Source organism: Pezoporus occidentalis, unplaced genomic scaffold (genome assembly GCF_034315485.1).
Source record: "Pezoporus occidentalis ecotype Australia unplaced genomic scaffold, CSIRO_AGI_Poc_V1 ctg38, whole genome shotgun sequence".
NCBI lineage: Eukaryota > Metazoa > Chordata > Aves > Psittaciformes > Psittacidae > Pezoporus > Pezoporus occidentalis.
The window spans coordinates 414,032-435,325 of record NW_026915702.1 but is presented as its reverse complement, the minus strand read 5'-3'; the positions used below and the strand labels follow the sequence as shown (position 1 = coordinate 435,325).

General features: G+C 43.2%; 1 protein-coding gene across 7 annotated transcripts; it reads right to left on the bottom strand.

Moving 5' to 3' along the window:
- Window positions 1-329: 329 nt before the first annotated feature.
- Window positions 330-21,218, bottom strand: OPTN (optineurin). 7 transcript variants are annotated; one of them, XM_062631915.1, is made up of 14 exons: window positions 21,124-21,218; window positions 20,146-20,325; window positions 18,213-18,415; window positions 15,437-15,595; window positions 13,997-14,073; window positions 10,920-11,054; window positions 9,732-9,813; window positions 6,003-6,118; window positions 5,214-5,363; window positions 4,083-4,176; window positions 3,601-3,774; window positions 2,779-2,909; window positions 1,778-1,857; window positions 330-1,539 (listed from the first exon to the last, which is right to left on the bottom strand). In XM_062631915.1, exons 2-14 carry the CDS (start codon window positions 20,309-20,311, stop codon window positions 1,418-1,420), a joined length of 1,689 nt encoding a protein of 562 aa, XP_062487899.1. In that variant the 5' UTR covers window positions 20,312-20,325; window positions 21,124-21,218; the 3' UTR covers window positions 330-1,417. The 7 variants fall into 7 exon arrangements, with proteins under 7 accessions (XP_062487899.1, XP_062487900.1, XP_062487894.1 ...); XM_062631916.1 differs by having other exon boundaries at window positions 20,146-20,322; window positions 21,124-21,176; XM_062631910.1 differs by lacking the exon at window positions 21,124-21,218 and adding an exon at window positions 20,865-21,063.
- Between the last annotated feature and the right edge of the window lie 76 nt (window positions 21,219-21,294).

Here is a 21,294-nt window from a genome sequence, read left to right as displayed (position 1 = left end):
TCGGCTGAAGGTTTTCCTGCATCTTTTACTTCCCCTCCCTGCCAGTTTCCAGCAGTGCAAACACTGGCTGTTCACAAGAGGTGAAACTTCTCATTTGCATTGATCCCAGCAGTTTGCTCCAGTTGTGTCCTACTGTTCATGCTGGTTAATATTTGTTAAGAGATGTGTACTTTCCTCCCTTACAAAATGACAAGTTAATTAACTGTTTTTTGGTATAAAGAAACATCAGGGATGGTAAAAACAGAACCAGCATACTACCATGTACACAAGCTTTCAGCTGTAGGTATCTGCAGTCCTGTTTCAGTCTCCAGAGTATTCACAGGCATAGATAATTTTATCCTTGCAATAGATTTATTTTGAGATGTGAAAATCCATCATACTTCTCTTATTAAATAAGGCTACATCCATTTCAGCGCTTTCTAGCACAGTACTGTACAGGTGCAAATCAACTGTCATTATAAGAAAGAAGAATCAAGACACCACCTTAATAATGAACAGTTCTATAAAACCAAGTGACCTGTGTACAAAAGGAGCTACATAAATCAGACACAAATGATCTGTTTTAAATCTTAACCACATCTGGCTAAAGCAAGAAGTTACACAAACCATCAGAAATTTAACACCAGATTAACATCAGCTGAAAGAGGGGAGATTTGGGCAAGATATTAGGAAAAAACTCTTCACTATGTGTTTGGTGAGACTCTGGCAGAGGTTGCCCAGAGAAGCTGTGGCTGCTCCATCCCTGGCAGTGTTCAAGGCCAGGTTGGACTGGGCTTGGAGCAACCTGCTCTAGTGGAAGGTGTCCCTGTCTGTGGCAGGGGTTGGAACTGGATGATCTTTTAAGATCCTTTCCAACCCAAACCAGTCTGGGATTCTATGATTAGCATGGTCACAAGGGCAGCAGTAAGGCTGCTATCTGGAGAAAGAGCAGGGTTCATTTCAAAGGCTCAATGAATGCAGCACTACTCCATTTTGCTAAAAGCTTCTCAAACAGCTTTTTAAATGTATTAGTTTCCTGATACATAGTATATGAGAGATGAAGTATTTACAGCCTCACAGTTCTTTTAATTGCTCAACAACTATCTCATCCCTCTTCCGACTTCAGTGATCTAGCTCCATTCTGCAGGATAGCCATGAGAGCAGAGCACATCAGGGGAATGTTCCTTAAAGATTTCATAGTAGCAGACACACTGGAACTGCTTTAACACATCCATGTTAACCTATAAAAATTCTTTTCCTAAAGCAGATTAAAACAAGATTAGTGAGTAAAGAGCAGGATAGGAATTTTACCCTTTCCCATTGGATTCATGAGAAAACCACTGAAAACCTCCTTCACGGGATGTAGAGTTGAGCTTTATTCAAGCAGGATGTATTTGGCAGGTCAAATTCCAGAAGATTAAGAACTGGAGGGCATCACTCAGTTAATGCAGTCCATGACATGAATCTGCAGTGTGTCCAGATCAGGTAGAATTTCTTCACATTTGGGACATGAATATATTGAGATATTCCGCTCCTCTGGCCAGTGTTGACTAGTAGTTCCTGCAAGCAGAGAAGATAAATGATTCCCTGTTACATTACTTGAGTTTTCCACTCTTTGTGGAGTGGTTGAAAGAGGACTGGCTTGCTCCTAGCAGCCAGACAATCATGCTCTTCCCAAGCTACCCAGTTGCCAGAATAGCCACAGGGGAGCTGGGGAGCTGCTTGCAGCCAAGCGAAGCTGTTTTAAACTGCACACAGCAGGCGCCTGGCCCCATGAGCTGGAGAATGCTTATGGTACCTCTTCGGACAAGGCAAGGTGAGTGCTCCCGACCCAGTGCCCTGGCTCCGTGCCGACTCTGCATCTCTGCCAAAGGGTTTCTGTGGAGAATCAAGAAGTCAAAGGCTCTGAAAAAAAACTCGGCAAAAGGTATCTTCCCTTTGTCCCCAGAAAAGGTGAGAGGATTCAAAATAAATCAAAGGATTTCTAAGTAAATCCTGTCAACTGGTCATGCACTTAGTTCACAACTGCTGCTTGGAAACAGGACCTACAAACACTGCTGCTTTGTGAGATCGTGCCTGGAGTTTCTGCTGAGATCAGGGTCATACAACTGATACCAGCAGGATTTGGGCAGCTACACACCCACCGATCTGGAGGAGGCTCCTCTGGAAAACTGTAAGGACTCAGCTGTTCAGGGCAAACTGCACATCTGATTAAAGTAGAAAGACAAGTTACACCAGAAAAAGGGTTGAGCGTACAATTTATGTGAAATGTAACTTGATTCTTTCAATTCTGGGCACTTTTGTACCCATGGCTTCCACAACATGAGTTGAGGACACATGGTTAATACTACTTTTGCCTCTTTTGCAGCTTAAGAGTGCTAAAATGGTGCAACTCCAGGATATCACAGTACTGTAAACTATGGGTACTTGCCACTGCCACCTGGAGAAGTGGCAGATATCCCTGGCACACATGCAGCAAGCTTAGCTGCAGATTCACCACTAAAACTGAGGCCAGAACCCAAAGAAACTCACATGAAACCAGCAGGGAGAATTTACCAAGCATGAATCATCCCAAGTGAAAACTTGCTAAGGCAACCAAGTAAGAACCAAGACACCTTATAGAGATTCTATCACAAAACTAAAATGAGAAATCAGGCAATTTTAAAATTCACGTTAACCAAGAAATAGAAGTCTGCAAAGTTGTTTGCCTTCTACTGAGCTGCTGGCAAGAACAGTCAAGACTCTTGTTTGGACTCAACAACACAGTCTAGAGGCAGCTCAGCCAAAGTCTGTTCTCACCGGCTAAGATCTTCCAGGTTTTGCTGCTCTTTCAGCAGGTGTGCTAGCTGGACAGCCAACTGCTCCTTCTCCTCATGGATCTTCTCTCTGGCTGCCCTCTCAGCATGGAAATCAGAACAATAAACCTCCATCTGATCAGAAAAATGAAATCCTGCTGAGAATTTGTAACTTAGATGAACTACAGTCATACATAGTAAATTTGTATCATAGCCTGCATCTACTCAAAACACTCCTACAGCATTTACACTCTGCAGAGCGAAGATCTGCACTACGTACAAGGTGAGGAAGACTCGGTGGATTCTGGGTAAGATACTTCAAGTGTCTTATTCTTATCTGGGATAGTGCTATTGCCCTCTGCTGTACAGAGGCAGAAATGCGGCACGGACAAGCAGTGAGGAGGTGACTTGTCCAACGACACGACAAATCTGTGGCACAGGCAGTGGAACTGGGCCAAGATGCCAGTTTTGTGCTTTAAAGGTTAGGCAGACCCTTTTTAGTCACTATTTACACACACTGGTTTGAGTAAAACCATCCCTAAAACATATGCAGTGATTCCTACGACTGTGGTTTTAAATACACATCTATTTGCAACTTTTGTTTGTTGTGCCAGACTCCAGCATACACAGTTCCTCCTACAGAACTGTAGGGTATGGTGGAACAGGCTCTGCAGGGATCTGCAAGGCAGGCTGAGTAAGGGAATCATGCTTCAGAACTGATGAAAAGTATTCAGTATTCCAGAGTGGGCCATTAAATACCTCCTTCTGGTCTCTGAATATTGGGTTGGGGGAACTAGCCAATTCCTAAAGAAGGGCTGATGGATACCTGAGCACGGAGCACAGCCATGGTTTCAAGGTCCTCCTCTTGCTTAGCAAGTATCTGCTTCATTTCATCTATCTGGAGCTGCTTTGCAGCAAGGGCTTGTTCTGCTAATTCCACCTTTGCGGTTAGTTGCTCCACCACCACTTTATCCACTCTGTCCAGCTGCAAGGAAGAACTCTGATAATCAGGCAAACTCAGAATACAGCCCTGCTTGAAGTGAAAGTTTGCTTCTTAATCCTCCTGCCCTTGGAAAAGCTTCCAACTTTGGACATCAAAGGAACTTGGACTAAGATAACAGTGGTTAACAATATTTCATTTTAAAGATTAGGCTTGACTTTTCAAACTATATTGTATCAAGTTAAAAGAACTCCCTAAAGGACACTGCAGAGGTTATTTCCCACTGCCCAAATTTGTTCCTAGATACATCCTCCCATCCTTACCCACTCCCCCCTAATTAATTCTGATTTCTTCTTGCGATGAATTACCTCTTTGAGTTTCATCTGATCGATTGTTTTCATTGCCTCAGTGAGTTGAGGAAGGACTTTGCTATAAGCATCCTGCAAGCTACTGTATCTTGCCCTGTTGAGAACAAGAAGAGAGGTGAAAGTTTGAAACACTTCAGAATTCTCTGAAATCTAAATAATCTATTAGAATTTAGGAAAAAAGCCACCACCAGCTCCTTGCAAATCATTCTGCATTTCTGATGAGAGAAAAATCATGCTCCATGTCTCAGCATCCCCTTCCTGCAAGTTGTGTGCTGCTCTATCCATGGACTAAGTCCAAAGAATCGTCCTTACTGATCATTTGCATTTCATATGGAAGAATCTATCACACCAGTATTTTTATCAAGCTCACAAATGCTGTTCAAAATGTAACACCTTTCTTAGGAAGATATCCAAGTCTTGACTCAGAGACTTCAAGTGAAGGAGAATTCATCACGAGAAGAACCAGACACAGACTGCAAAGATAATGAGCAGCTGAAGGCAGGTCCTTCAGGAAGTTCAGCCTCTCTGCAGCTTAGACAGATTTTCACACTCCTTAAACAGACTGCACATGAAAGGGAGCAGGAAGCCAGAGCAAACAGCGAGTCTTTTCACCTCAGTTCACTGCACCCTTACTTCTTCTAGTTGCAAACATATTGTAGGGGCTGCAGACCTCTTTATTAATGTCACCTCCCATCACTGTCACCACCTGACTTGTCGCTGCCCTCAAACATGTGGATGCATTTACCCCTGCGAGTCAGTGGGACAGCTTATGTCACTTTTCTGCTTCCTCTACTTTTATGTCATACCTGACCCTATTCCACCTTAGACTTTTATGACAAGAAGACAACAGAAGTCAGAGCTTACAACTCGAATTTTCGTAAGTGAGGGTTCAGTAGATGAAAGAATACAGTTGGGGCCTAATGTGGAGACTTGAGAGTCAAAGTGACATAGACACTGAGGTAAACGCAGGTTTCTAGTTCAGATTCTACAAATATAACATGGCTTTAAAGGGTGCAAACCACAAAACAAAACTAGTATTTCAGATTCAATTTCCCTTTGGCCAGTTTGCCTTGGACTTCCCCTTCCTCACTGACACCAGCTCCCTGGAATATAAAACCAAGCCATACTCACTTCTCCTCATGTGTCTTGGCTTGTTCCAGCTTGACCTCTGTCTGCATGCTCTCCACCTGAAGTTCTAGCTTCTTGACAGTGTATATTAGCTGCTGCTTCTCTTCCAGTTCAGCTGCAGCAGCCAAGCTCTTTCTTTCCAGTACTTGGCACCTGAAAAGGAAAAAAGGTTTCTCTCTCCTGCTCACCTTTTCCTGAGGGATTTGCCATGCCAGACATACTATAAGAATCTTTGTGTGGTTCACTTCAAAGGCTTAGTTTGATGAAGAACAAGGAAAGACAAAAATGAACCTATTTACTACCATCAGAAAACAAAGCTACTGAAAGTAACACTTTACTATTATGAATCTCAAAGAACTGGAATTTAACAGAAAACTAAGCAATGAAAGTGAGGGTTTTGTAACCACTTGTTATAACCTACACAACTGGTCTACAAAAGCATAGACAGTTCATGTAAGAAGGGTCACGAGGTCCCTCAGCTTCTTCCCCTAAGACTAGAAGAGGGATTCATTATGTGAAGCAGAAAATAGGAAAGATTTGCCTTTCTATCAGGAAGGTTTAAAACCCAAATCTTAACATTCAAGGCACTGGGGTTCTATTTGTAGAACTAGGTTGGCAGCTCAGACTTTCTGACAAATACTGTATTCCTTTCAACTCCATTTACAAAGAAGGAGCACCATTTCTATGAAACAGATATTTCAGTTGGTATTTGTATGGCTGGTGAGTTTCCGAAGCTGGGAGTTGTCATACAAATATGTACCAGGTGTCACAGCAGAACCTTCTGAACCTTACTTTTCTTGAAGCTTCTTCTGAATCAGTTCTGCTTCTTTTATCTTCTCATGTGCTTCCTGAAGCTCTTTAAACAGAGCACAGACTTGCAAATTCAGGGCTTCTACTTCACTGCCAACCTTTTAGAGGAAAAAATAAGGAAAATTACATATGGACAATTCAAGATAGCAGAGCTGCAGGCTAAGAGATCTAAGCAGGAATATCATTCTTTGTCAAGAGAAAACAGCAGAAGTCATTATGCACCATTACACTTGATAGTGACAAGTCCACAAAGCTTCACAATTACCTAAAAATGTCAGAAACCCATTTTTACTTAACAGTTTAATAAAATCCAGTTGATTCAAAGACAACACTAGTAACTGACTTTTTAACATTGGCTAGAATAAACCTCATGCAGGTGGGAAACACATAGAATCATAGAATGGTTTGGGTTGGAAAGGACCTTAAGATCATCCAGTTCCAACCCCGCTGCCATGGGCAGGGATGCCTCACACTAGACCATGTTGCCCAAGGCTCTGTCTAGCCTGGCCTTGAACACTGCCAGGGATGAAGCATTTACCACTTCTTTGGGCAACCTGTTCCAGTACCTCACCACCCTCGCAATAAAGAACTTCTTCCTTATAACTCACCTGAACTTCCTTTGTTCAAGCTTTCCCCTTGTCCTATTGCTACAGTCCCTGATGAAGAGTCCCTCTGTCATCATCTACATTCTCCTTCTCAAGAGCTGACAATATAAAACACATGAGAAAAGCAGACAGGCTTTATGATTACTGCCACTGCCCTGAGCAACAGTTGCAGTCTTTCAAAGAAACATAAAAGATCTATCCCTAGGTAGGCTGCTAGCATCAGTGTGCTCTTTAGAAAGAGCTGCGACAGCAGGTGTAGAGCAGAAGCAGCAATTTGGAAGTACAGAAGTAGATGAGGCAGACTCAAAGCTTAGACTTTCTCCTCTCAGTTATATCCTGCATTGGTATTATCCCTTCCATTCCAGTTTCCTCCATTCTTGTTTCAGGCAGAAAGCAGAGAACACAAAAGGTTTTACGCATTGTAATTTACTTAGATTACACGTGAAACCCCTCCAGCCAACTGGCACTCTTCCTACACATACAGCCTCTCCCACACCATACACATGGGAATCCTAGGTCTGGAAGACTTCAGTTCCTAACGTTTTGAAGGAGAAAATCCAACCCTAAATGGTAATTCTATTACCATGCATTCAAATTCAAGTTTGCAAACAAAAGGAGATGATTTCTAGTAAAATTGTAATCAGTTTTGTTGTGAGTTTCTGGCCTTTTCATTTGGCCTTCAGACCACAGGAATGTTACTGAAGGATCCTGAAGACAGGCAGAAAACAGGAGGAGGAAAGAAACAAAAGCTGGCGTGTCCTCCAACCCAAGGCTCAAAGGACACCTCACAGTTTCAATTCTTAAAATATAGCCCCACACTGCAGAAGGTGTAAAACCTTTGACTCCTGCTGGTTTGGAGCCTCTGGAGATATACCCCGGAGCTTTCCTAAAGGAACTTCTGACTCACAGCATCATGTTAGCATCACTTTAATTGTCCTTAGTACTGTAATTTTCATTGATACTGTCTTATCTCATCAAATGCATGGAAAGTCTCCAGCTTGGGAATAAGCTGGTTGGCTGTGGCTAAAAAGATCCCAGGTGTATCAAAGCATGCTGCTGTCCTATTTCCTTGAAGAAAAGCTCCAGTTTTCTAACATGGAAAGTCCACCACATCCCCAGCAACTAAAGCAATATTAGTCATTTATCCATGATGACCTCCAGCTTTCATCTCAGAGCTGAAGTCTGGATCACAGCCAGTGGGACTGAGTTGCAGACAGAACTGTCTACTGACAGATGTTGAGGATACCTTCCATAAACTGCCCAAGCTAATATCATTCACCAGTCACATCAAGCAGAAGGGACTGAACATAACTGTGTGAACACTCACAGAGTACATTGCACTAAGCTTCTTCTATGTCAGAAGCAAAAAGAGGTTGTTCTACCATCTTAGCTGCATGCAGCAATCCAACTCACCTAATCACACTCACAGATGAAAGCCCTGATTTTTGTAAGATGATGACATTTCAAGTTGCAGAAAACTAGACATCAGTAGAAATTGCCTTAACAGAAAACATCTCAACAAATGAAACCATGTATCACTGGCAAGAATCTTATTCTAATAAAGCTGGACTGTGAGTTCTTGGTCCCTGGTGAAATCCATCATAATTCAAGGTATTTTACTTTACTTGGAACGCAATCAATCCATGCTTTTGGGAAGCAAGTGTGGCAGCCTTGCTGAAAAGGCTAATCTGACTCAAAAAATTCCATCCGGCAGTATAGCCTGTCTCTCCCCAACACCCATTTCTTACCCTGCCCAGGAAAGGAGCAACACCTAAATCATAACCTCCTTGATCTCTCCTTCCAGGAAGCTCACAGGCAGCCTCAGGAAAGGCAGCGTAGTAGCTGCTTTAAGATGACTCCTCTTGGGAGAGCTGGCTCAGGTTAGTGTCCAGCTGCTTTCTGGCAGAGGTCAGTGCTCTAGCCTCTTTTCCCCCAGCCATTCCTCACTCTCCAAACAGAGCCAAAGCAGGTTTGTAGAATGTTTCCCTCTCTCCCAGGATGTCTTCTAATGCAGAGCCATCAAAAATGGTCCACACTGCACCCCTCACTGTTTCACTGAAGGTCTACATTTTACAATAGGGCCAGGTAACATGAGCCCCACTGACACAAGCCTTCTGAGGAAACCCAACAGCATATAAATGTAAGTAACTGTCATTGCAAGCATGTCACTACGCTGACCTCAGTATCAGTGCTTAGATGAGGAGCATCTGGCTCAGGCTGTAACTCAGGCAAAGTTGAGATAAAAATACTGGAAAGAATTAACTGAGATGTCATCTGCTTTCCCTAGAAAAGCTATCTCTTGGCCTGACTGCAAACTGGCCTTGTTAAACTAAGCCAGCCTTGTCCTAAATACTTGACCTGGACTTCAGAAAGGTAAAGATCTCCAGCAGATCCCACAATGTATCTACTGGCCCCATGCAGCACCTCAGAACATTCACACAACCTCATATGCAGGCATAAACCTTAATGATGTCCACTGCTATGGAAGCTTACATGCTTCCCTCACACAGACAGGCTTACAACAGTAGGCATGTAAATTCATCTATCTGGAGCTGAATCCCAACCCCAATATCCACCCAAGCCCTTAATTGAAGACATGAGGACTGAGTTTTCCTGGAACTGCATCTCAATCTAAGATAGTTATCCTCCACCTTTGTAATACATCCCACCAAAATCATGAAAAACCCCAAACCAAAACAGCTGCTATACAAGTTCCACATCTGAACTCTATTTTATAGTAGGCTGTCATTGGATTTTGATCCAAAAGCTGTCCTACACAGCAGTGAGGAATTTACCCAGACTAGAAGACTTTCTGGAGCCAGAAATAACAGCATCTCTCTCTGCTTAGGGGCAGTGAGGTATACCTACAGTTATGCCTTGCTTCCCCAATTCTTGGCCACAAATCTCACCTCTTTTTGGTGGCTGCTGTAGTCTGGAACCACCTCTAAGATTTGGATTGGAGACTTCAAAATGCAGTTCCATACCCTCTGCAGAATAACTGCCCCTTGCTCCCTGAGTGCAAGTAGAAATCTAGGCCCTAAGACTGTTGGCCTCAACAAGTAAGCTGTATGGTGTTACACCTCAGCTCAGGAGGACAGGTACTTACAGCCTCTGAACTCTCCTCTTCCTGTTCAGTTTGTGTCCCACTCTCCAGGCAGTTGCTGCTTTCCTTCTCCAGCTTTGACAGTCTGGAAAACAGAAGGAGCTGATAATCATGGATTTGGCTTTTATTTAAAGTGAGATTGCCAGCTATTTGGGGATTTCATGCAAATGAAACTCTCTTTATAACATCACAGCTACAAATGAGAGGCAGAACTGAATGCACAGACACGCAGGAAAGCATGCAAAATCATGGGGGTTCCTGAAGAACACAGGACACCAGCATGTATATTTAAGTGTAAGTCTGCAGGTGAGGTGAAGACCAGTGACATTCAGTCCACAGTGGTCCATCTTTGGTACATTCCAAACCCACTAACCCTTTGGAAATGGGTCAACCTGTTCACTAAATCCAGTGATTAATACTGCCTCTGTTTTCCTTAGGTATTTTCAGAGGGTGAGGTATCTATATTTGGCTATGGCTCATCTCCTCTTCTGGGAAGACCACGTAGAAACAATTATTGTGACACCAACCTTTCCTAGTAGGTAATGTCTACTATGAAGTCTTACTCCCTCTGCAAAGCTGCTGCTTAGGCAATTTACCACACCTGAACAGTCATAACAATTTATACCAATAAAACTAAGCTGAGACAGACCTTCATGCAGGTCTCACTGGAAAAACTCTCAGACAGGTTTGGAATTAAACTTTTTAGACACTTCCACGGAGCTTTTGGAAGCTCACACATTTCTAAATGTAGCCTGCCAGTATCACGAAGAGCACTGTAATCCCTGTTTTATACATAGTGACTTGCTTAAGGCTCCACACGCAGATGACTCATACAAACCCAAGTAACTATGGAGGAGTGAACGGGGAGAATGTCCTCAACTAGTCATCGTATCATTCTGACATAACCAGGGGAAAGTTTGAACCCACGAGGAACTGGTAATTTGTCTACATCTGTGGTGCTATTGGAAATAATAATAAACCATGGAAACTCTTTTGCCCATGGAAGAGAACCTGTGGTTTATCTCTGTAGGGACTAAAATAAAAATAAGCTATTACTACGGAGTACTCAGGGAGTTCCCCATTGAGGTCACACTGACATTTCACCTTGTCTCTGGATCAGCCACAGACTTGGTAACTGCAGTAGCCCTGAAAGAAAGCAGCTCCAAATGTTACAGTCCACCTGCTTCATACCTCTCCTTGTGCTCCTGCAGGTCCTTCTCAAGTTCTTCCCTCTTCTGAGTTTCATTTCTAAGGCAGCAGAGGAGCTGGCTCACAGTTAGCTCCTGAGACTCCAAATTCTTAGTTTCATCTGCAGGTTTGCTCCTGCTTTAAACCAAACCAGATGTAAATAACAGCAGGTATGATTTTACTAGAACACCCCCTTATCCCTAAATTCTGGGACCCAGTCTGAGGCCACCACTTCACACAGTGTTGAAAACCAATGTTCTAAGCAAATGGAGCATTCCCAAGAACCAAGACTGCAAGTCACAGTCCCTACGTGTGCAAGCGCAATCCTGGCTTTGTGCAGTGCTCAGACAGTCCCCTTCAAGCTGTGGGAACTATTTAGTACTTAAGCAAAAGCAAGCAAAACCAGTCAGATGCAAATACAAACCCCAGTGCATTTCTTCTGACCTACTCTGCAGCCTCTTTTGCAAAGTGCTCCTGTCTGTTCCCAAAATAACACTTTTTCCCCCAGTGAAACATGAAACGTTTCTTATCTCTGTCTCATTCCTTTCCAGGAAAAGAAAGCACGTTCTGCTAAAAATGCTGATCAGAAATTGCTTTCTTTCTCAGAAAAAATCCCTTCAGTGTTTCACCTCCCTCATATTCTAGAGCTCTTTTCAAAATTGCACCATGCTACTGTAGAAGTGAAACAAAAGAAACAGAAAACTAGCTGAAAAATAGGCAAGTTAATTTTCTGGTTGTAGAGTACTGCATTCCATTCCCTCCATTTTTATGTCCATGTAGACAGAAGGTCAAAATCCCCTAACTACATGGTAAGATAAGCATGTTATGTAAACTTTAGGAGCTCTGCTGTAAACCTGCATGTGTTTAAAACTTTGCTTTTGTAGTTGGGAACATAAAGTAAAACAGAGTCTTCTACATGCTCCTGACAGCTAGAAATCTTTGGTGGGGAAAAAGTCAACACCCCAAAGACAGTGTTCAGCCAGGATATTATAAGTAAATAACTTTTCTCAGGGGATTTTTAGTGCACAGTTCTACTCTTACAGAAATAAACCTGTCCTGAATGGATCACATTTCTTTGAACCTGTTAACAGCACCAGCGTAAAGTTTCAATGCTGGATAAAGACGTGGTGACACAGGAAATATTTTAAGAGGTACATACACCCCCTGTTCTTGTAGTTATGGCCCCAGATGCTCACCAGAAGTTAAGCAAGTTCCACAGAGAATGTCTTCACGTAATCAGAACGTTCTCACAAGCCACTGCTAAGGACAAGCTTAATACTTGGAGCCTGGTCTGTGGTCAGCAACTGTCTCAGTTTCAACCATGACACCCTCTCAGCTTCAACTTCTTATCTGCACCATGAGGGACAAGTTTTCTACGTCATCACATTAAAAGGCCATTAGTCCCTTGTGGGGACGTAGGGATAACCTGTACGTAAAGCACAGCAATCTGGCCTGCTATGCCCCGGCATTTTCTATATCCTTTCCTTGAAAAAGCAAAGGCCACAAACTAAAAGAGTTCAGCCACAACCATGTAGCTGCTAAATTGGGCAGTATCCAAAATGGAAAGTTAAATAGTATCAGCTGTCTGTGTCCATGAGAAGGACAAAGGTTCAGCCAGGGGAAGAAAGTCCCTGGTGCTGTGGAGGGGATGTAAAGATCAAAATCTGAGAAGTAACCTAACCAGAGGTTAGGAGGGAAGGAATGCCATCCAGAGGGACCCTGACACAGTTGTGAGGTGGGCTGATGCCAACCTCATGAAGTTTAACCATGCCAAGTGCAAGGTCCTACACCTGGGTCGGAGCAATCCCAGGCACAGCTACAGGTTGGGCAGAGAAGAGATTCAGAGCAGCCCTGTGGAGAAGGACTTGGGGGTGTTGGTCGATGAGAAAACGAACATGAGTTGGCTTCAGTGTGCGCTCACAGCCCAGAAAGCCAACTGTACCCTGGGCTGCATCAAAAGGAGTGTGAGCAGCAGGTTGAAGGAGGTGATCCTGCCCCTCTACTCTGCTCTTGTGAGACCTCACTTGGAGTATTGTGTGCAGTTCTGGTGTCCTCAACATCAAAAGGACATGGAACTGTTGGAACAAGTGCAGAGGAGGCCACAAGGATGATCGGGGGACTGGAGCACCTCCCGTATGAAGACAGGCTGAGAAAGTTGGGGCTGTTCAGCCTGGAGAAGGCTGCATGGAGACCTCATAGCAGCCTTCCAGTATCTGAAGGGGGGCTATAGGGATGCTGGGGAGGGACTATTCATTAGGGACTGTAGTGATAGGGCAAGGGGTAACAGGTTAAATCTTAAACAGGGGAAGTTCAGATTGAATATAAGGAAGAAATTCTTTACTGTAAGGGTGGTGAGGCACTGGAATGGGTTGCCCAGGGAAGCTTTGAATGCTCCAGTCCTGGCGGTGTTCAAGGCCAGGCTGGACAGAGCCTTGGGTGACATGGTTTAGTGTGAGGTGTCCCTGCCCATGGCAGGGGGGTTGGAACTAGATGATCTTAAGGTCCTTTCCAACCCTAACTATTCTGTGATTCTATGATTCAGAATGCTAGTATCTTAAGGCCAGCTGAAAAATAAAGACTATGTTCTTGCACTGTCTGTCCACCCTCCCGTGATACACTTTTATGCCAACCACGCAGAAACAGGACAGGTTTAGATCTGAAAAACAGTGATTCTTTCCAATATCATTATTACTGGACAGAGGACAGATACTCTATTAGAAGGTCTCCAATGACTAGAAGGAGAGTTCCTGAAGCCTCTATCTTTATCTTGTCTGTTTGTTCTCCTGTCTGGCTTTTAAAAGCCTGAGAAGTTGACAAGCCAACATGTACATAAAAGCCTGGCCAACTGGTCAGAATATACACTCCCTCTTGTCAGCAGGTGAAAACTGGAAGGAAAAATATCAGAGAGCTGAGGGGCTTCCTGACATGGTAGGGAGGTAGCGCTACTGCAATGGGGGATACAAGGGCACAGGGAAAAAGGATTTTCTAATGCATTCCTCATAGAAAAAAGTTCCCTCACACTGAAGACAAAGCACACTGCAGGAGTCTGAATCACACGCATCACACAAGAACCTACATACATGTAGACAGCAACATTACTGGTCATTTCACCACTATTCTCTTGATGTTCCTTTGCAGTTCTTTTCATTTCTCCTTCCTAGGAAAAAAAACAAACCTACTATTAGCTTGGTAATTGGACTAAGCAGGACACAGTTTTATTGAGTTAAGGAAGGAAGAAAAACTGGGGAAACTGCTATCATGGCAATAAGAAGAAATAAAACCACGAAACTCCTACACATCAGTTTCATGTTTGGAAATTCTTAAATAGTTTACATGCCTTTCCCTGTATCTCTTCAGACTGATCAGGGAAGAGGAACAATAATGAGATTTAGCTTTCTCCTTTTTTTAGCAACTTCTATGGCCACTCGCCCCTGTAAAGAAGCAGATGCCACAGAGCAACAACCAACATCACTGCAGGCGACTTTAAATATTAAGACTAAACCCCACTCTCCTGCCTCCAAAAGAACCACTCTTCTTTCCCACTACAAAATCCACTCCTTGATCTTTGTACACCTAAAGGGAATCTTTGTAGCAAAACCAGGAGAATGCATCCTTGAAGGTTTCCTGCAGGCTGAAGTTTTCTTTGACAACTCCAAACAAGATTTAATTAAATCTTACTTTCTTGTTGCACTTGTATTTCCTAGAGAGGGATCTGCTATTATGGGCACAGCAGAGACACACATTTTCACATTTCATGTTTTGCCTGTGAAGATTTTTCAGATACAAGAAGAGTAGAAAAAAAAAATAGATCTTGCATTTGGTTTTGTTTGCCTGTGTCTCTCCATATGTTATCAGCAGGAAGTGAGACCTGTTCTCAAAAGGGAACACCCCTCTCTATGCATAGGTGTTGCCTCTTAACAAAACATAGTACCAATGTTCTCAGGAATTCCAATTAGATAAATTCTTAACATTTTTAATTAGTTCAAAGTCACCTGCTGGACCAGGTTCACTTCTCCAGGGAATATTTTAGGCTATGAAATTAATTTACTTTAAGCATGAAAGTGGAAGGATAAAAAATAAACTCCAAGTCCTTTACCACTACATCTTGTAAGACGCAAGTGCGCCATGTCAGGTAATCTAAGAAACCATAAAATCATATAGGCTGGAAAAGACCTTTAAGATCATGGAGTCCAACCGTGCAACTCTTCTCTCAAATCCACCAGATCTGTATCTTGCACTACTGCTGTTGCTGGAAGTTTCCTGTTCCCCTTCAAAAAGGCATAAAGCCTCTTAATTGACACAGGTATAGATTCACTTTTTCCATTAAAGGAAGACAGGGTGCTAAATACCTCATTGTAGAATACCATTAAGTAAACCTTGTCAGTGTAATTAGACCTGACTTCCTCATCCTTTAGACTGGTATGAGAAGATTAAGTTTGCAAAAAAAGTAGGACCAAGCTGGAACCAAAGTTTCTATGTTCTGTTTCTCTCACTGTGTTCTTTTTCCTCCCTTCACTTACAGTCATTGCAATCTCCACAAAGGAATCCTCTGCTGAGGCCGTATTCAGCTTGATATGCAGTTCCGAAATGATAGCCAGCAGATCTGCCTTCTCAGCCTGGAGGCGCTGCAACTGGGACTTCAGCTGACTTGCTTCCTTCTCGAGAGCCATGCAGGTCTCCTGGGATAAACAAACCCTGCATTAGCCAACGGTAAGGAAACACCAGCCAAGGAGCATAGAGCCTGAACAGAACAAGGGTGTCCAGCATCCCTTCTCTGTTTAGATTTGCCTGAAAAAGCCCACAGTACAGATCCTTAAACTATGCTTTAGTCCACTCTAGACAGCAAGAAGTCTAAACTGTGAAACCAAGTTAATCAAATGATAGTACTTCTGGAAAACATGGGCCTGGTTCTCTGAATGCACAGAGAATTAGGATGTAAACCTTTGCTGAATCTATGCCTCTCACAACCACATAGGGTCTCAGCCAACCTACAGAATTATTGTCCAGAGTTATTGTATTTTTCCACCCATATTCTTATTCCTCTTTTCCCAAGTCTACCTAAGATTCTAGGGAGAAAAGGTCAGTGGGCGGAGAGCTTTTCCACACCCCCCACTTTCAGCCTTTCCCCACCATACAAATTCTCTGTACCCCACCTCCACATATAAATCTCTCCCTGTATCCATGGCCTTCCCACACAGCCTTATATTGCTTCCACAAAGCCTCTTTCACAAAGTCCCTCAGAAAGTCTCCCCAAACCTAATCTCTTCTTCCAGCCATGACTGTTTCCTTCACCTTCTGCCTCTTCCCTTTCCCCAGGATCCCCAAGACTTTCTCTTAAGCCTCTGCATAACCAGGAAGCCTCTTTTTTTTTTTCCTTCCTCTCTCTAAATACCACTCCCCATCATGAAACTTTCCTTGTGAGTTTATTTCTTCCTCGTTTTGTAACCTGAACCTTCCATTTCCTTGTAATGCCTTTATTACACCGCATATTACCAGTGTAAATTCTGGACAATTCCTGGAGTCTGAATTACATTCTAATCCATCATTCATGCCAAATCTCCAAACTCTTGCTCTGCTCTCAGTGTCTCTCATCCCGAAGTACCACCCTACCCACCTCATTTGCTGCTGTCTCTGATTTTGTGCTTATGCTGTAAAAGGATGCAAGGAGAGTCAGCTCCAATAAAGAAGAGAGAGCTTTGCAGTAACCTAGGCTAACAGAGGTACAGTTTTGAGAGAAAACCTTCTATGAATTACGGTTTTTCACTAAAAGAGGCAACACAACATATCTGTGATTTATTTTGAGTGAGATAGACATGTCACTGAATGGTAGCAATGGCCTATAGACTATCTCAGCTAACAATAAAACATGGAGGGAGAGAAATAGGACTAATTTTAAATGTCTTCCTGTAGGAGGATTTTTTCTATGCTCTTTCTAAACAATAAAAAGAGAAAGTAAAACTAAGGTATTAAGAAAGAAAGTAATCTTTGGCTTAAATGACACTGTCAGCCTGAAAATCACTATCAGAAATGAAAATGTTGCTGTTTAAATTACAGTTACTATTGGCTCGTAAAACTGCAAAGAATCATAGAAGAACCAAGGTTTGCCCTATGAAGCTCTTGGAATGAGATCATTACAAGAGATTTATTTTTACTTTTCTGGATATTGGATTACTCAAGCAGGTTGGATCACTATGTTAGTAACATGCTTTAAGCATTTAAAGTACAAAAAGTTCTAGAACAGGTAAAGGCAGAATAAATCCTCTATTTCCTCTTAAAAACTATTCCAGATTTATGAAATTCTGAGTTTCTTTGACAATCCTGAATCACAACTTTTAGCCTATGAAGTAAAGACTGTGTAATACTTACACAACCACACTATTAATACATGACTTTCTTCCTCCTCGTAACTTCAGAACTCATTGGCTGATTTTGATTTACACGCTGAAAACATTCTAACAGAGTTCCATAAAACAGACAGTCAGGAGAGGAAAGGTGAATCTACTAGTGCCTCCATTGAGAAAAAGGCTAATGTAGTCATCCTTCATCAGGCAACAGAGAAACCGTCAGTTTGGCTCTGCATGAAACTTCTTGTTTAACATCTCTTCACAAGACCATGTGAGACACAAAGCAGGTTTTGGTTTAATAGGCTTTGTCCATAGAAGTCTTCTGTACTACCAGAAAAATGTTGCCTGGCTACTAAGCAATTACCTGCAATATTAGAAATGACGTATTACAGAGCCAAAGGTAAGGCAGAGGGAGAAAGCTCAGAATCAAATAGGACAGCAGAAGTACAGATCCAACTTGACCTCAGCAAAAGAGCTTTCGTGAGAGTAGAATAATATAATAAAAATAGAAGGAAGGTCATTATTGTATTTTTTTTCTTAAATGGAAAGTTCTCCCTGGAAACACAAATACAAAAGTAATTAAACAGTCATGAGGCGCAGATAATCTAATGAGCAATAGGAGGGATAAAGTCAAGAGATACCAAAGAGAAGTCAAAATAAAGAATGAAAAGTCAGCAAGAAATGTTAGTTTCTTATTTCTTCTGTCAAGAATGTTAATTATTATTGTTAATTAAATGTTAATGGAAACGTAAATTGTCTCAGGTGTGGCACAATTTTCTGTTACTACACTGTGAGAAGCCTCACTTCTAAGTGAGGACAAGATCTCTTGTTAGAGCATCAGGATAAAAGTAGAGATGCTAACAAATCTCCAAACCTCCCAGTGTGATGCAGGACCTGAACACTCCAGACTTTCAATTCAAAAGCATGTCAATCCAACCAATTCCTTATTTACCCTTTCAGCTCCTTCTTCTTTTTCCTTTAAGCTCTGAAGCTGCTGCTGTAGCTGTTCATTTTCAGTGCACTTTGCTAGCAAGCACTGCTTAGCCTCCTTAAACTTCGACTCAAAAAATTCTCTTTCTTCTTTCTGCTTCTCTCGCCAGATGGAAAGCTCCTCATACCGGTCCTTCATAGCTTGGTTATGCAACTTCATGGCTTCTAAAAGATACCCAGAGACAAGACATGGATTCACATTAATCCTCTTGTCAATGAAACAGCAGATTTCCACTACACTCAGCTCAGCATTCCTCAGTATCAAATGGGTTAGCAATAATCGGGTATGAAATGCAAACCTCCTCGTGTACCTTAAATGCCAAACCAGAATTAAACATCTTATGCTATTAGCACTATAATAAATAGCATTAAATCCACTGCAGAAATCACAAGCCCACAATTCTTTCTCTTCTTGACTTATTCCTAAACCAAGAAGTATTCACAAGAGGCACTTGGTCGTTTGATCAACCCAAATGAAACTACTGAACTGAGATTCTGAAACTACTGAGACTTGGAAGGGATAACAGACATCCTAGACTGGTAAATGGAAACAGATGCTATCAAATCAAGTGTCTCAAATATGCCCAAGAATGCTCTACTTCAACATTTGGTTAAGGTAAAAAATATACCAAACAACTTACAGCAAAGTCAATTCTCCCTGGCTGGGAAAAAAGTCTGTATTGCAAAATGCTTACAAGAATCTTAGGAGGAGTCAATGCAAGTACTTCAGACTGGCTTTTTTTAGGGCAAGAAACTCAAAGCCAGTTATGTGAAAATCTTTTATACACCGTATTTTTCACTGACTTCCACTATGTCCCGATGTCATATTATACACTGCCAACAAAACCTTCAGGTTATGTAAATAAGCGTAGCTCAGGAGAATGATTCTGCAAAGCATGAGTTACAGCAGCTGTAAATATAGTCCCAAAACATTATCTCATACGATACAGGACCTTTTAGCAAAATACCAGAGATAGCTCTAGAAACAACTCTCCTGCCAGATACCCATGGGACTCTAAGGCAGAGAACATGGATGAGCTCCAAAGATAATTTAGGTGGAATTTAAACACTAGTGTAAAAACAAAATACACAAGATATGTGACTTCACAGCCATATAAACAGTGAGGTACCTCTGTCTTTTACACAGAAAATTCCCAGATCCCTTGGGCTCTATCCATTTAAAAAGGAAAAAATATTCACATGTGACATCTAAATTCCTGGGATCCAGAAACAAATCTATCTCACCTGCAAGACTCAAACCATCAGGCATTTTCAGGGAAACCTATCACTTTCTCCTAGATAGAGCCTGCCATGGACACCACTTCCTTTTGAAGTATAGAAGGCGCTGCCACATCTAAACATTCACAGTTGTTACTACACACAGTTCAGGGCCAGCTCCAATTGCCCTCTCTGCCCAAGGGGATGCAGCATCCTAACCCAGACTGTTCTGAGCATTGGACAGTACCCAGTCCTCCTGACACAGCTATGGCAAAATGTTAGTCTGTCTGCAATGGAGCTGCCCAACAGTCCTAAAATGCAAACCAAAAAAGCTTTTAGAGGTTGATGAGCAAAGAGCATATCGTAGCAGGAGATTTTTCTCCTCGCCTCCTAAAATAGACAGTGCTATACCGCTCATATATATAATTCTAAAGCAAGTCAGTCACCCATATATTGGGCTGTTCTCCTCCTAATCTTCCATACCAATTCAATTTGATGAGTCCTATCACTTAGCCTTGCCATTTACAGAGTTGTTTATACAGCAAATGCTACCCAGGTATAAAATGTTATCCAGCAAGGGCAAACAAGCACAGAATTCATACTCATAGGACAAAATAACACCCACAGAAGAAACTCAGGGCTTTTGCATTTCAAGACAAGTTCACATGAACCTTCACCTTTTAACTCATTGTTCTCAGTGATTAGTTCCTTCATCTGTTGTACCATCTCCTCTGGGGTGTAGGTACTAAGGGCAGGGGTAGCCACACTGTCTGTTCCATTCTCCATTTTTCTCTTGGGATGCTCTACATTTTCAGCAGGATGGCTCTTCAACTTGCTGGACATCTCTGAAGCATCTACTACAAGGTTTGCAGAGAAAACTCTTAATTTCTTGCCCACTGGACAGTGTCCCCACCTGTGGCAGGGGGATTGGAACTAGGTGAGCTTTAAAGTCCCTTCCAATTCAAGCCATTCTATGATTCCTTCATTTTATTAAGCAAGCCATACATCTTGTCATAATACAGTCACCCTCCAATGCCTCTGACCCCGCTACACCAGAGTATCTATGAGCCTCCATAACCCATTAAGGGCTGCATGACTAAAGCAACTGATCCCCGTGGTATCTCCAGTGATAACCTTCCTCGGGAGCCCTTTTCCCTGGGACTGAGGCACGGAGAAGCTCCCTCTCACCCACTGCCCCTCTCCCCTCAGCCGCCCTGGACGCGGCCTGGCAGTATGTCGGGAGCCGGCACTACCATCCCTGAGGAGACCGGTCTCCGCCCGGCCTTCACAGGGCCTGTGCCGCCGCCCCCCCGACGCAAAAAAAAAATACCATTTCCGCTCGTTTTTAACTTTCATTTTCGCTTTTTTGGCCCCTTTTCCCTTCTCCACCGCTCACCCGCCGCGGTACCGGCGGAGGCTGAGGCGCTCGTCCCTGCACATTCGCAACCCCTCCTCTTCCCCCGTGTAACCCCGGGAGCCGCAAACCCGCGTCTCCGCGCTCGCCCATCCGCAGGCCCACCCCAGATCCGCCGAGTCATGGGGCGAGCCCGCCCATAGAGACTGTAACGGGAACCAGAAGCCGCCCGCCATTCCCCCCCGCACCGGGCCCGCCTGAGGGGCTGCCCCCGCCGCCCACCGAGCGTCTCCCCTCTCACCCCCGTCACTGCACGCCCATGGCGCCGGCGGCCCGGCTCAGCTGACTGCCCGTCCCCGTCCCCGCCTCCTCCTCCTCCGCGGTGAGTTCCCCAGCTCCGCGCTCCCCGCCCACCGCGGTCAGGCTGCGGGCTCCCTCAGGTTGCGCTGTTTGCTCTCCGTTCCCTCACACC